At 34.5% G+C, this 14,951-nt stretch overlaps 1 protein-coding gene across 1 annotated transcript in view; it reads left to right on the forward strand.

Annotated features, from left to right (window-relative positions):
- Positions 1-14,951, forward strand: part of LOC145678368 (zwei Ig domain protein zig-8-like) — an 887,136-nt gene that overhangs the window by 697,979 nt on the left and 174,206 nt on the right. The window contains exon 7 of the mRNA XM_081748434.1: positions 9,938-10,115. Coding sequence (XP_081604560.1) covers positions 9,938-10,115 — 178 coding nt within the window. The remainder of the gene's footprint in view (positions 1-9,937; positions 10,116-14,951) is intronic.

Below are 14,951 nucleotides of genomic sequence, written 5' to 3' on the forward strand. Positions count from 1 at the left end.
TTTCATGACCTTCTAATTTGTACCAAACGATATTTTCATCTTCGGTGACATTATGACACGTTAAAGGAATATGTATTTCACTTAATCCGACACACCAATCCGTATCTGTTAAACGTACAGTATTTTTCAAATTATTAATGAAATGGGTTGGACTATTTTTAGGATAAACGTCTGTACTTGCATTTGAAACCAGTGTAATGTAGAAACTGTCTTCGATGCTTTCAGAAATCATCTTCGTTTAAAGTGAAGTGTCAAGTTCGAAGTTCCAAAACGAAATGGTAAGTTTATACCGAGTTCATCTTTTAAGTTTACTTCTATCGTATCAAAATATTTCTTTTCAACTTTCACGTACTGCGGGTTATGAAATAAAATATTTTTGATTCGTCCATACCGCTCGTAAAATATACTAATTTTACGAAGTAAAGGTCCAATTTCTTCTTGTTGTTTTACAATATCCACACATACGTTAACTTCTGTTGGAATATTATAATCAAGATTACAGGGATATTTTCCCTGAGGAGCCAGAAATTGTTCCCTATGTTGATCTTTTATATACACCACTGAATTATAAAATTTTGAATTTTCATTCATAAAACCGAGTATATGTTGTAAACCTTTTGTTATGTCTAGAATACACCGATCACGTGACCGGAAGGAATGTTGAATATACACTTGATTCTTAAAATAATTATATTTTATTATACGTACTTTCTCGGGAATTAGATTTAAGATGGCTTTAATCGATGCATAATATCCCTCTGTTACTTTAACAGGATATCGAATATATTCACCATCAATAAATGTATCGATTGTAATTTGTTCACCCGGACCAACATTATAAAAACTCCACGGTATATTAATTTGTGTTAAGCCCACAACCCACTCTCTGTCCGTTAAATCTATGGCCCTTGCAAGTTTTACTCGAAATGAGGATGTTGTATTATCAAAAAGTGTACTACTTGCATTGGAAGGTAACGTCACGTAAAAACCGTGTTTCAATGACGAATTCATTATGCAGACTGAATACTAGATACTCGAATCCACGAATTCATACTTTCTGGGTAGCCTAACCATTTTACGAAAACCCACCCCTTCTTACGTTGAAGAACTTTTTCAATTAAATAGGTCTTGTTTGAGCTTAGAAATATATTTTTGTAATTCTTCAGCATAAAATATTCCTTTAATTTCATCACCATTCCAGTCTTTTAATTTATAAGTTACAGGATTTGATTTTATACATTTATCAACAAGAAATATTTCTCGAGACCAATTGGGCAAATATCCTTTTTCAAGCTTATGTTTATATTTAGTAATACGAACATAATCTCCTGCTTGAAATTTACAAGTTAATTTCTTCTTATGTACAGTCTTTCCGTACAGCGTATTCCACACTTGATTGATATTTGAATCATTTACTTCTGCGGGTGCCATTTTAATAGTTGAATGATAACTATGATTATAATTGTGTACAATTTGATCCAACACATCAATGTACCGATACGTATTTTCTGCAGTAAAATAACGATATATTTTACTTTTAATGGTACGAATTACTCTTTCTACTAACGCACATTTCATTTCCGAATGTACACTATAATGATTAATCCCAAAATCTTTAAACACTTTCTTTACATGGCGATTATAAAATTCTGACCCTAAATCAGTTTAAACGTGAACCAGTAATGGCACTTGGTTTAAAATTGAAGTTATTGCATTAGCCATTTCAGGCCCTTTCTTTGTTTTCACAGGAATGCAATACAAGTACCGTGAAAAAATGTCAATTGCACATAAAATATAGCGATATCCGTCATTATACTTTGCAATATTTTGCATGTCCGCCAAATCGCATTGTAATGTTTCATTAGGACCACTAACATAATATTGTTTCCGTGGAAATGTTTTTCGTATTGGAGCGTGCATTGTATATGCATCTTGTGATGCTAACCATTTTTTAATTTTCTCTCGGGATAATTTTGTTTTACGTTCTAATGTACTAACACTGGATAAAGATGCAGGATCTGAATACTTGTAATAGATTTTTGATAATTTTGTCATTTCTTATTTACATTTTATATTCTTTCCAATACCGAAATACGTTAGCTGCAATTGCGGGTGATACTGCAGTCGAAGAAGAATGCCGTTTTCGAATTTTACTGCCAGTCACTTTCGGCGTTGTAAAAGCAGGTGAAGGCGGTTCTGGTGTACGTGAACTAATAAATTCCCGAGGAACATTAATATCATCCAATAACGTTTTAAATGGCTGTAATCCTACTGGTTGTGTTGAATATTTTCGTGTACGAACGACATCATTTACTAAATCGATAATATTGGAACCGGGAATGATATTTCCATCGATAGTTACTGTACCTGTTTGATCCCACGAGATTTTCTGTGAATTAATGAGTTGTTTAAGTAATAAATCCGTTTTCCTTCGAAGTGTTTTTGGTACTGATTGTAATATATCGGGTACAAGAGTTAAAATACCACTATCTGTACGACTACTTGCATTTTCTGAGTCAACAATGGGTAGGGCAATAGGATTTTCCGGTGTGGGACTCGATTTATAATGTAAATATTGATGTAATACTTGCTGATACAATTTCCATTTTTGTTCTCTACTCAAATCTGTACGATGTAAGATTTCGCTCATATCTTTATCTAGTCTTGATTGATGTGCTTCATGCGTCTTTAAATTAGATTGTATTCTATGAAGTGCATTTTCTGGAACTAATAGCATTTTACGTAATTCCGACATGTTATCTTCCAAAAATTGTTGAGGCTAAGGCACCAATGAGTGGCCCGAGAATTAATGGAAGTAATGCACCACCTTTCTGTAGTAATAATTTCTTTTTCTTTTTAAGAGAAAGTTTTGAGGAGAGAGCACGTAAGATCTTCTTATGTCTACGGAGCCTTTGCTTCTGAATTAATGATATGGGGATATTTCCTTTTATAGTATTTTTTGCTACTTGTGATATGGTACGAATCAAATCACCCGGTGCGTTTTGAAGAATAACTTTCCGATCGGATGGCTTGCATTTCGCAAGCGTGCAGAGCGTATTGTAATGATGTTTTACCTTCAACATCTTGATGCCAACTAAACATAAAACGGTGTGGCCGCGTTTTTAACACTACTGTACACATGCATTATTTCTCCGGGAAATATATTTGTTCTCAGTCGTAGGGCATCATGTGTTTGTTGTGTAAGGTCAAACAATAAATACGTGTGTGGTTTTTGTGTAATTTCCTCAAAGACATTCACGAGTTGTTTGCTTTCACGAGGCATAATTTGTCTTGCTAAATATTCAATTTGTAACTTATCACGTGGATTCTTAAATACCACTATATAATGTGCATTTAAACTAATATCTCGAGCATGCCGGTTTTTTGGAAATAAATTTTGAACAATAAATATTACGGTTAATTTCTTGTGGTGAGCGTACTTGGTAAATAATTTGGCCACATCGTCATTTGTTTCTGACATTAAATCATCTAATATGAGTAATGAATTTTCACTTATATCAAAAGTATTTATATCGGAGATTCCTTCCAGAAAACGTATTTTTGCATCAACGTCCAAGTTTGGTATAACTGCGCCATAACACCATACAATTTCTTTAAAGGAAACATTAAACATATCATTTCTTTCTTTGATTAATCGATTCACAAAGTGAGTTTTACCAGCACGGGAAGGGCCGGCTATGAGAATAGTGCACGGATGTTTAAAACGTAACATCTTTGTTGCAAATGACACAATGTGATAGAAACTCTGCTTTTTATTCCCCAAAAAACGAGTCTCTGGCCAATCATTTATGAGATCTATAGCCATACGGAACAGTAACACTTTTTGGTACGTCAGTCACAATGTCAGCGTCTATTCGTCTGCGTTTACTGGTCACCATTTGATGTGTCTTTAGTTCTCTTCGAGAAAAGATGCGCAAATCTGGTTTCCGAACAATTTTGGATGGCATTTCGATTACAGTTGCCTCCCGATTCCCCGTCACTAAATCATAAAAACTATCAAAATTAATTTTATCACTTGTTCTGTGATTTAATGTTATTCTACGTATTTTATAGACATATTTCATTTCCCCACTAGCATTGCGTAAAGCGTAGGCGTAATTCTTTGCACCTAATGCTATTACTTTACGTATTTCCCAACCTTCGGGAACTTCATTTGTTAACCCACCCAAATACGAACTTAATTTTAATGGGAGTTGCTCATCTTTTCTTTGTATAAACATGATACTGTCCGTATCGCAATAGATTACATTCTGTTCTCCAACACTTGTTAGTAGATCATACAGCCACAGTCGTGCCCATGAGGTTATAAATGCTGCCAACACAACATTTGAAAATGCTAATGGGATATTTTCACTCTCACAGTCTTTATATTGAACAATTAAATGAGTTTCACCAACTGGTGTTACAGCTTGAATTTCATATTTAGGATTTGTTAAAATTTTTAAAAAATCCTCTGCTGTATCAACCATTGTGCACTGTGAAAGGTCTGTTCTTTGTCCCCATTTCCCGTACAGCGAATTCAAAAACAGTTTCGCTGTACTGCGCAGGCCTGGATTATATTCTATGTTCTCATAATTTAACTGTATCCCCTCATGCCTGAAATATTCTTGAATGTACTTTTCCTGCTCTTCTTTTGTACTGCATTCTGCAGGAAAGCCTGAAGCTTCTTGTTTCATTTGTAAAAAGGATTTCACATATGACCCAAATAATCCTTCACAAACATCTTTTTCCGGGACTAATAAATCAAACTCCCATATTTCATGAATTTCAATTAGCTCATACCCATTGTCTAATGCTTTGTGCAGTTCGGGGGTACAAAACGTACCTGTAATGATACGTTCAAGATCTATGTGCGTACATTCATCATCATTTTGTTCATCCATGCACGATTTACACAATCCAAAGATTAATCTTCCTCCCGTAACATAAGGGAGGATTGGAAAATATAAATCGGAGGGTGGAAGAACACTGCATTTTACAAGTCCATGAATGTTTCGCACATTGGGGAAATTGGGGCCATTGTGTACTTTAGGTACATTCACAGGAATGCCTCGTTTACACATTGTTGCGGGATAAAGCGAGGTGACATCTACGTAAACTACGTATTCGTCCTCTGCACAATCTACATATAACTTAAAATTTTCTGTTCTACCTCCTTGATAGGCAGATTTCGGAATGAGAGGATCACGAATATGTTTGCACCGTTGTTCGAGGATCTTCTGTATATGTTTATCACGTTTTACCATTGCATCCCATTCACATTCCCAAATTTCTATTAAATTATAACCTAATTTTTTCAAATAGTTGCGGCAGTGCACTGTTTGTTCGTATCTCTTTTCAAAAGTGTTGTACGCACCATTTTCTTTGCATAAAATGCTATTTCTATTATCTTTGTAGCAGCTTCTACAGGAATGCCAGTAACATCCCATAAACTGATATATAGTGTTTGTTTTAGCGTCAAAACCATCGACTTTATATCTGCCAAACCGTTCCTCCAACGCATTATTCGAAGTAACAATAGATCTCTTTGTTACGTGTTCCATATACTTCAACCATTTTAATGCTTTAATACTCTGTTGTTGAGTAAGTTGGAACCCGTTTGGAGGAATAACTGGAATTGTGTTTTCAATCAGGTGATGACACCGGTACGTCAACATTGCTAGACTAGCGATTGTTGTGCTGGAAATAAAACATTGAATACCATTTGTTTTCTCTTCAATCATGGAGGTAAATTTAATTACTGCCTCCGCCAATATACGCACATCGTTCCGGCAGTACTCCATCAATTCTTTCTGAAAATCAAAAATATCACCATTCCGTACTCGCTCTTCATGCCACAGCATAAGTTCTGCCCGGTCTGCCGTACTACGTGAGTCTGGGTCATAATAATGCAATGCCGGCCATTCTCCAACATAATTTTGATGTTCCTCTGTATTAAAGAGATATGGAAAATCTCCTTTTCTCAATTCAACATTCAGTCCTAAGGTTTTCGGTAATTTGGATAATTTTACACCAAGATAAAGAAAAGTGTCCCGGAAATAAAAACGATTACTAATACCAATTTGAAATATCTTTTGACCGTGCATAAGAACATGTGGAGTTATTTTTTGTTTCTCAATAAGTGTGCGAACACAAAATAGACCATCATATCGCGAATTATTGTGAGCAAGTGCCACAATGATCTGATACTCTGGTCTTTCCATAAGCACATGTTCAATAAACGCCTCCATGGTTGTGAACGAAAACATACGGTTCCCGGATATTTTATCTCCGCACTTGAAACACAAACTATCTACTCCTGTATTTATGCAGTGAAAACATACATTCAAACGACAACATAAATTTACAGCATGCTCCCGTTCACCTTTCTCATTTGGTGCTAATAGCATGGTTTCCACATCAAATATAATATACAAAAACCGTTCAGTGCGTTTTAGCTTACACTTTTGAACGAAACATCGATGGCCAACAGTTACGTGCACTTTACAAAGACTACAATAGTAGTCACCGCATACATGAGCTGATTTTCTTTTTCTCACATCATAAATTACACCACATGCGTTACACAATTTCACGTAATCACATGTGGATTTCTTTACTTTATTTAGTGTTAAATGGTTATTAAAGCAAATGCCTTCAGCAAAGTTTCTATTACATTGTGTACAATGTACCAATTTCGCGGTAGTTTCTTTACCATGAAAATGTTCACAGTACGAACATCTCATCAGGCATTGGTGAGCACTACGATCTGATCTAAATCCTTCCAAGCACGAAAAGCAAAACTTCTTCTTACCCATAAACGAAGTAATATTCTTAATGGGCTGGAAATGGCCCACAGTATCCCCTCTCTGATACAGAATAAATATCTTTTTCTCAGCATTTATTCCTGGGTAGCGTACCACAGGTGTTCTGGAATTTTCCGGTAATTCATATACTACAATTTGATAATTCTTTTTCACTAAATAATTTTGAAATGCAACTACATCTTCTAAATCAAATCCCTGTTTCCGTTCAACGTACATTTTCGCATCGTTACACAATTGTTGTGCTTTATTTTCCCAGGTTTTGCGTGTAGGCAGGGTCATAGTGTATAGTGCACCCTTACTCTCTTCATGTTTCGTAATCCAATATACTATGGATTTTGGCAGACAAAGAAAATCGCTAGCCTTTGTGGCCACCACATGATCCTTGAGAAAAATACTCATTTCTGCATATTTTCTTACCGCTGCGCGTTTAGATATACCCTGTCCGTGTAATCCATCAACGATATCAAACCGGAATTCTAATTGATTTCCTAAAAGAAATGATTCATTGCTATTTAACACGTTCTCCACCGTTCTAAGAACCACATCGGTATTCAAATTTTGACGTTTTCGCCATGGAACAAACACTTCTTTATTCAGAAGATCTCGGTCGGAATTTATTCTTAAACCGACAAAATCGTGGGGACGTGTATCCCTCAGAACGGTAGAAAGCGCATAATCCATCATGGATGTAATATAATCCATGGGATTTGTAATTATATGTTGCACCGTTGGTTTTACAATAATTTCCACCCCTTTCATATTGAAACGCGGGTACTCTCTCACATTTCTCCCCACAATTTCAAACATATTACACTCTCTTTCATTTCCTCCATACCCTCGCAATGGAGGGTGCTGAGAAGTTGTGGGCCGCATATCTTCTGAATAATGTGCATTATTCAGACGATCAACACGCGCATTTTCTTCCTCAATTTCTTGTAATTTTTGCCACAACATCTCTGTAAAGTCAGTTTCGGAATTTTGAATTTCTACTGGTTCATCCAAATTAATTTCATTTAATAGTGCCCAATCAATATGTAATAAGTCATCATCATCATTATGTTCTGATTGAACATTTTCTCGATTTCCCGTAAATGAAAAGAACGCGGATACACTTTTGTCACTCACTCGCTCTAACTGCCCCTTCTCAGAGGCCATATAATTTAAATATGACATAAATGCCGCATCATACAGTCGATCTTCACGGAAAAATCCGTGGTCAAAAAGCTCTATAATATCCGCTGCTGAGCGAACATTATTCAGAATGATATATTGATTATTTTTATAATATAGGTACAAAAGCGATAGTAGATCACTTACAATTTCAGACGATCCAACATACCCTGCTGCTTGCAGGTCCACTACTTGTTGCCAAGTCTGTAAAACACGTTCAGCACTATCCAAGCCTCTCAGTCTTCCCTGGAAAATGGTTTCATCAATCACGTTAAATTCCTCAAAGTAAAACTCCATTTTTTTCTGTAAAATACAAGACAAAAAAAGTGCAATCAATATATGTATACAATGACTAAAAAACCTGAAAACAAACAAAATTTTGAAAATAATAATAATAATAATAATAATAATAATAATAATAATAATAATAATAATAATAATAATAATACTTACCGAATAATAGTTTATCTCTGTTTAAGTGATAATCCAATTGAAATCCACGTCTTTCGTGCTCTCTGCTTTTTCTCGATTCTATCACTTATTTGCTTCAGCACCTAAAACAAAAAAGAAAAAAAATGCATTTAGTTACCGTATTACGACTTTTCAAATTACAAAATATAATATTCAACGTAACACTAACGCTCAACCATATTGGCTTTGCATGTAAAAGAGCCATGGTTCGATTCCCGGGGCGCATTCTGTTAACTACCTATCCAATATAAGATTGTAAAATATACCATTTATAACTGAAAAAAGTCTACAGTGCAAGCAAGCGTACGGTTCTCCACGTGGGATAGCCCTGGTTCGAGTTCCGGCAGTATCATGGCTCCCTACTCAATAAAACTTCCCATATACTTTCTAAATACCAGTTATATCTTACACAATTCATAGCTACATATAAGTAACAAGTTCACACTGCAAGCATACAATTTAGCGTACGGTTCTCCAAATGGGAGAATACTCATTCGATTCCCGGTGCAATCATTAATGTTGCTTCCCTACATATTACATTATACTATATCTTAGTCAAGTTATAATTCCATAAAAGTACACCGAGTCATATCATTTTCAATGCCGGAAAATCCGCAATCAATTCCCGATAAAACCAAACAGTTCCGTCCCCTTATACTCCAAACAATTACAATATGTCCCTTTCCCATATAAAAATGAACAAGTATAATACAAGAAAACTACAACGTTATTACTTACCAATCTTCCAATCTCTCCTAGTAGTAAAATATCTTCTTCGCAAAGTTAACACTTGATGTTCTTGGTGCTCTCTTCTTTCTAAATGTACACATCATGCAAATGCATCAGTATTTATATGCCCTTAAATCTTTCCAGAAGGTTCGAGTGTGTTCTTTCCCCTATTCCAACAATAATAAGCTTAGAAAAAAGATCTGGAAGCTTCTAGTGCTTTCTTTCACTCATACCAACGATCCAAATTTCTAGAAAATTCTCCAGCAGCTGTCGCGTTACATGTGCTAAATATTAATGAATTACCTTGTTCTACGTGTGTGATCTGCATATTTTATTTCCGAAAAGGTCTTTTCTGTATTCTGCTTGTCCAATTAACATTTCTTTTGACCGGAAACATTTATTATATGTCATGTTACCTCCGGCCGCACCTGCATACATTATGTGTCATTGGTATGCGGGGAAAAAGGGTGTATCCATTTTTTTAAAACGTGCATTACCAAGTGCTACCATGTCAGAAAAGTACACAAAGCAAATTCAAGGTTAGTGTACTAGATGCCCCCAATCTACTTAGCTCCACCCGGGAATTGAACCCAGGTGTGCCGTACCAATTAAAGCTTTGGATCAATATAAACATTATTTCATTTTCATCTTAAGACGATTCATATAACCAATAAATAAAATTAGTTTAAGCCTATAAGATCAATAATCTAAAACATATCATTATGCTTCTATCTTTTTAGCCCCAGAAGTGCGAATCATGGACGGGAATAGCCACGAAGTGTCGGATCGTTATTACAAGGCTGGCAGTGTAGTTGAGCTTACATGTGTAGCGAGTCAAATAGAAGATCCAACTGATGTCGTCGAGTGGCATCACGATAGTACTCTTCTTAAATACAATACCAGCAGAAGAGGAATCAGGTATAACTATAATTATTTCTTAATATGTCAAATATATTTCATATTATTCATATATTTCCTGTTATTGTTTCGTTTTTCGGCTTTCACATGCTTTTCTCTTATTGTTTCGTGTATTTTCTGTGTATATAGGAGAATACCCTGTATATTTTCCAAGTCACTATCCTTGCAGTATACTAAATATCTATTATTGTTTTCAGTTTTTTCTGTGTGTATACAACAAATCCTATTCGTGTTTTTCCTACTTATCTATTTCATAATTTTTTATATAACGTATATTTATATTTTAGCCGATGGACACGATAACAGCAAAACGTGTTGAAAGTACATTATGTACATGCTAAATACAAATTGAAAGTTGTTCCATCATCTATATACTTGGATGTATTCACTGACATCTATTTCGTTCATACGTTTGATGAATGAGTTGATTTGCGTGCTGTAATTGTGTGATTGAAGAAAACTTTATCATTTGTTTCAAATTACATTTACGTGTCTCTCTTTATCTGATCCACGATAACTTTCAGAAACTTTGTCGCATCTAAATTCATAAACTTATTACCTACATTCCTCGATAGTTTAGAAACATGTTGCTTGGGTTGAGATACTAGAAGAATAAAGAGTAAAATCGGATAATATTAACCCCAAGATTTAATTTTACTCATATAAGGAATATAAAAGCAAAATAAATTTCATCCATGATTCATAAAAGGGTTTCAATATGGGTGTACTCTGATGTATAAGGCTTCAAAATCACCTCCATTACTTAGAGTTAGTGAAGAATAGTGAGAGTTAACTCAACGCCAACCTGGAGGCTTCCATATTTATATAATGTGACAATAACAACATTTATACGAGAACATTTGTAAAACTTAATATACGGGAGTGTTTCTTTTATTCTTTGTATGGGAGTGTTTCTTTTATTCTTTGCTTGTCTTCTGTCTTGGAATTTAGTTCAAATAAGACGGAATAAAGTCACATCATCATCCTTCAAAAATAAACATTCCTAATTATATCTTTTCTGAAAATTACCAAATGCTCAGAAAATCTTACGATTCTTTAATTGAGACGTGCCAATGATGCTTCTTTCTTACAAATGAAATCAGAGCAAAACAAAGAGTGAATATGTCCACTTTTTACGAAACATGCTTAAATATATCTGTCCTTAAAATTATCAATTTCTAAGAAAAAAAACATATGAACTTTGGTGGTTTTGTCAATTTGGTTTATTGCTTGAGCTTGAAATTAACCATGCGTAAGAGGAGTAAGTTCCAATCTTTTTTTTAAAAAAACATACCTAGCTACTTGATTAAATCTTTCTTATCAAGTTGGTTGCGTAGTTGGAATTTTGCATACTTTTCACCTTCTAGGCTATTTGAAAAGTTGACGTACAGTTTAAGTTAGAATCAGAACCGCCATATTGCATTGAAATTTCAAGGTTTTCTTACTTGGAATGGAACTGGAGACCACCCATACTAAAGCTTTGTGCAGTAGCCAGTATACCAGTGGATAAACCTTTCATATGAAATGAAATAAAAGAGAAATTCTAATTTAACGTTCCATAGTTATGTCTTTTAGAGAAAGGATACAGAGCATTAATTGAAATGAAATATTATAAGACAATTAGTGGAATTATAATGTGGGAGAAATCGGGAAAGCCCGAGAAAACCTACGAAAATGATATTGTCCAGGACAAGCTCGTATAGTCTTGGATCAAACCTGGGATGCCTTGGACCAAAGGCTAACATTCTGTTTGAGCACTCTATCTCCTATTCTTTCTTAATAATTATTCTATTTTTATGAAGCATGAAGTGTATTGTTCCAGAAGTTTCCCTCGGGTTTAAACTTGAAGATAATAATGACTAATTCGTCCCAATTTTAAGAATCTTCTTTATGGTGACTCTTCTAAAGAGATATGATTTTGATAAAGTATGTCATATGTTTTTCTTTGAGGCGTCAGAAGTACTTCTATTACTGGGAGTTGAAAGTGATGGAGCAAATGTGTTAAATTCTCTCAAGTCATGAAAAAATAAACAATAAAAAGTATTCATATCTTAATGTTCAACGATCATTCTCGCCTTCTCTGAGGGTATACTGTCAGCAGCTCGATCATTATTGTACTCATTACGTCTAACACATTGACAGTCTTGGATATACTTGTTCCAAATAACCGCATATTAACAATTTGCCCTCTTTGAGAAGTGAATAGATCTCTCCATTTTCACCATCAATTCCTGATCTGTTACCGCACGAACCCCTTGCATACGCACAAGGAAACTTGCTACTATTAGTCATACTGTACCAACGTAGAAGACACTCACTATGCAAATGTTCTGTAGTAATACTCACAAAAATCACGATTGCAGTACACGGGCAATTCTCTTGTTTCGATAACGACACGTGCAGAGGGTTTATATACAGAAGGAGACCATTTATTTATACCAAGCCTTTCACTTAATATGAATTGCAAATAGCCTTGTAAACGAAACATTAAATACATTTGTTAAACTTAATGGTTGTGGTTTTGGTTTCCTAAAGTGACGCAGATACTCAATCTAAACAGAAAAGATGAATTTTATAAATAAAAAAAAATTCTTATCCATATTTTTGAATTATATCTGTAAATGTATTATGGGGACACGGTGGCTCAATGGTAGAGGGTTCACCTCTGGTGCATGGGTCCCGGTTTCAATCCCAGTTCCCGCTAAGTGAACTTTGTGGTGGACAAACACCGTGAGCGTGGGTTTCCTCGGGGTTCTCCCGTTTCCTTCCACTTTATTCATTTCACCATTTCATTCATTTCTCACCATCACCGTCTCCTTTAGCCTGGACGGCATAAGCGTAGAACGTAAAACTCAAATATTTCATTTTTTGTACATGTATTCTTATTATTATTATTACAAATGGTGTATTTTGTGGTTTACACAGGTCATTTCATTCGGTTTTAGAAGTTGAAACACCATCCTTAATCTTAGCTCACGCGATGTCTTGTTATATATTTCTATTTTAAAATCATATCTGCAACACAGTAGGAGATAAACACATTTTAGGTGGATTATTTTTCGTTCTTATAACTTTAAAAAACAAAAAGATTAATCATACGCCTATTTCGTACGAAACACACACACACACACACACACACACACATATATATATATATATATATATATATATATATATATATATATATATATATATATATATATATATGACCACATGATTTGATAAATTCTCCAATTACAGCAGATTAACACTATTACCAATCCACCATGAAGCCTTTTTTAAATAGCTACATTTCACTCTTAGATTGCTTCCTACTTTCAAGTCTAAATATTACGCAAAAACTTACAATACCAAATTCATTGTTCAGTTTGATTAACTAAGGACACCACAATATATATCATAAACACCTTTTCATAACAAATTTTTGAGGTCTCTACAAAAATAATAACGCAAGAGGTACAGTGAGGGAGAAAATATTCAAAACAACTTGGTGTCGAATACAGTGATCATAATATAACGTATTTTGAATAAAGAGAACAAAGTTTTAAGAGGCTGCCGTGGTGGCTCAGTGGTAGAGAGTTCCCATCAGGTGCATGGGGCCTTGGTTCAATCCTAGCTCACGCCAGGTATGCTTTGTGATGGACAAATAACGTGTGCATGGGTTTTCTCAGGACTCTCCCTTTCATCCTTCTTTATGTTTTCATTCATTTCTCATCACCACAGTCTCCTTTGACCTAACCGGCATATGCGTGGGACGTAAAACTTAAATATTTGATTTCATTTCAAAGTTTTAAGAGAATGAACATTGAGTACTTTAAAATTGTTTAATTCGGAAGACTATTAATATAAGAAAAACATTCAATCACGTAGTTCGTCACGAATAAGTGTAATTATAATGCGTTTACAGCAATTACATGTCACAATCTATTCAGGACATATGATAATATCGTTAAAATTTGTTGCATTGCTTAAAATATTGTAATTGCGAGAACTTGTTTTATTATTACTGTTAAAACTGTTGCAGCGCTAAGCAAGAAAATAACAACCAAGTAACAAATGTTCCACAAATACGTCACTTTAAGCAGTGTAGCTATCTTTTGTTACCGATGTTTTTCATATCTTTGAAAGAGTTTGAAATATTCACCATTGAGATTTACCATAAAAAATATAGCATAGGAGATACTATGGAGTCCCTTTGAGACCTCATATAAAAATAAGTAATTGTTGGCGTTTCGTACATAAATTTGGTGCAGATAAATTTCGAAATAATACTTTATTTCGTTGCACTGCAACTTAGACTGGCATCTTTACTATCAGTGATAGCATCGTGATACGAAATATAAATGAAATAATTTGATCTCGTCACCAGGTAACTGGTGTTGCTACAACCCAGAATAGTTAACTCATGTCATCTTCTTGGGATTGTTGCTGGAAGTAACAGAGTTTAGCCCTTTCAAACTAGCCATTTTCTTATTCACAAGCTGTTCAAAAATATAAACAAATTTCAGGATACCTATTACTTCAAACTGTAGCCTAAGAAGGAAAGACACAAGGACACAAACAATGTAGCATAATGTAAGAAAACTCTTCTCTTGTTACACTCGTAACATACTTTATTTCTTAAATAATGAAGTAATTTTCAGGAACAATATAGTAATTTCAGCCATCTATTGAGCATTATGTAAACTACTAATTTTGCTCGTTTTGGTAAAAAGAAACAAAAAATGATTATTTATATGAGTATTACCTTGGAGTCGTTTTACGACCCCAGTGGTAAACATTTTTTTATATAATAACTAAACAACAGCAAATAATATGTTGTGTCCAATATATTAA

This window comes from Thermobia domestica, chromosome 2 (genome assembly GCF_964235325.1).
Source record: "Thermobia domestica chromosome 2, izTheDome1.hap1.1, whole genome shotgun sequence".
Classification (NCBI taxonomy): domain Eukaryota; kingdom Metazoa; phylum Arthropoda; class Insecta; order Zygentoma; family Lepismatidae; genus Thermobia; species Thermobia domestica.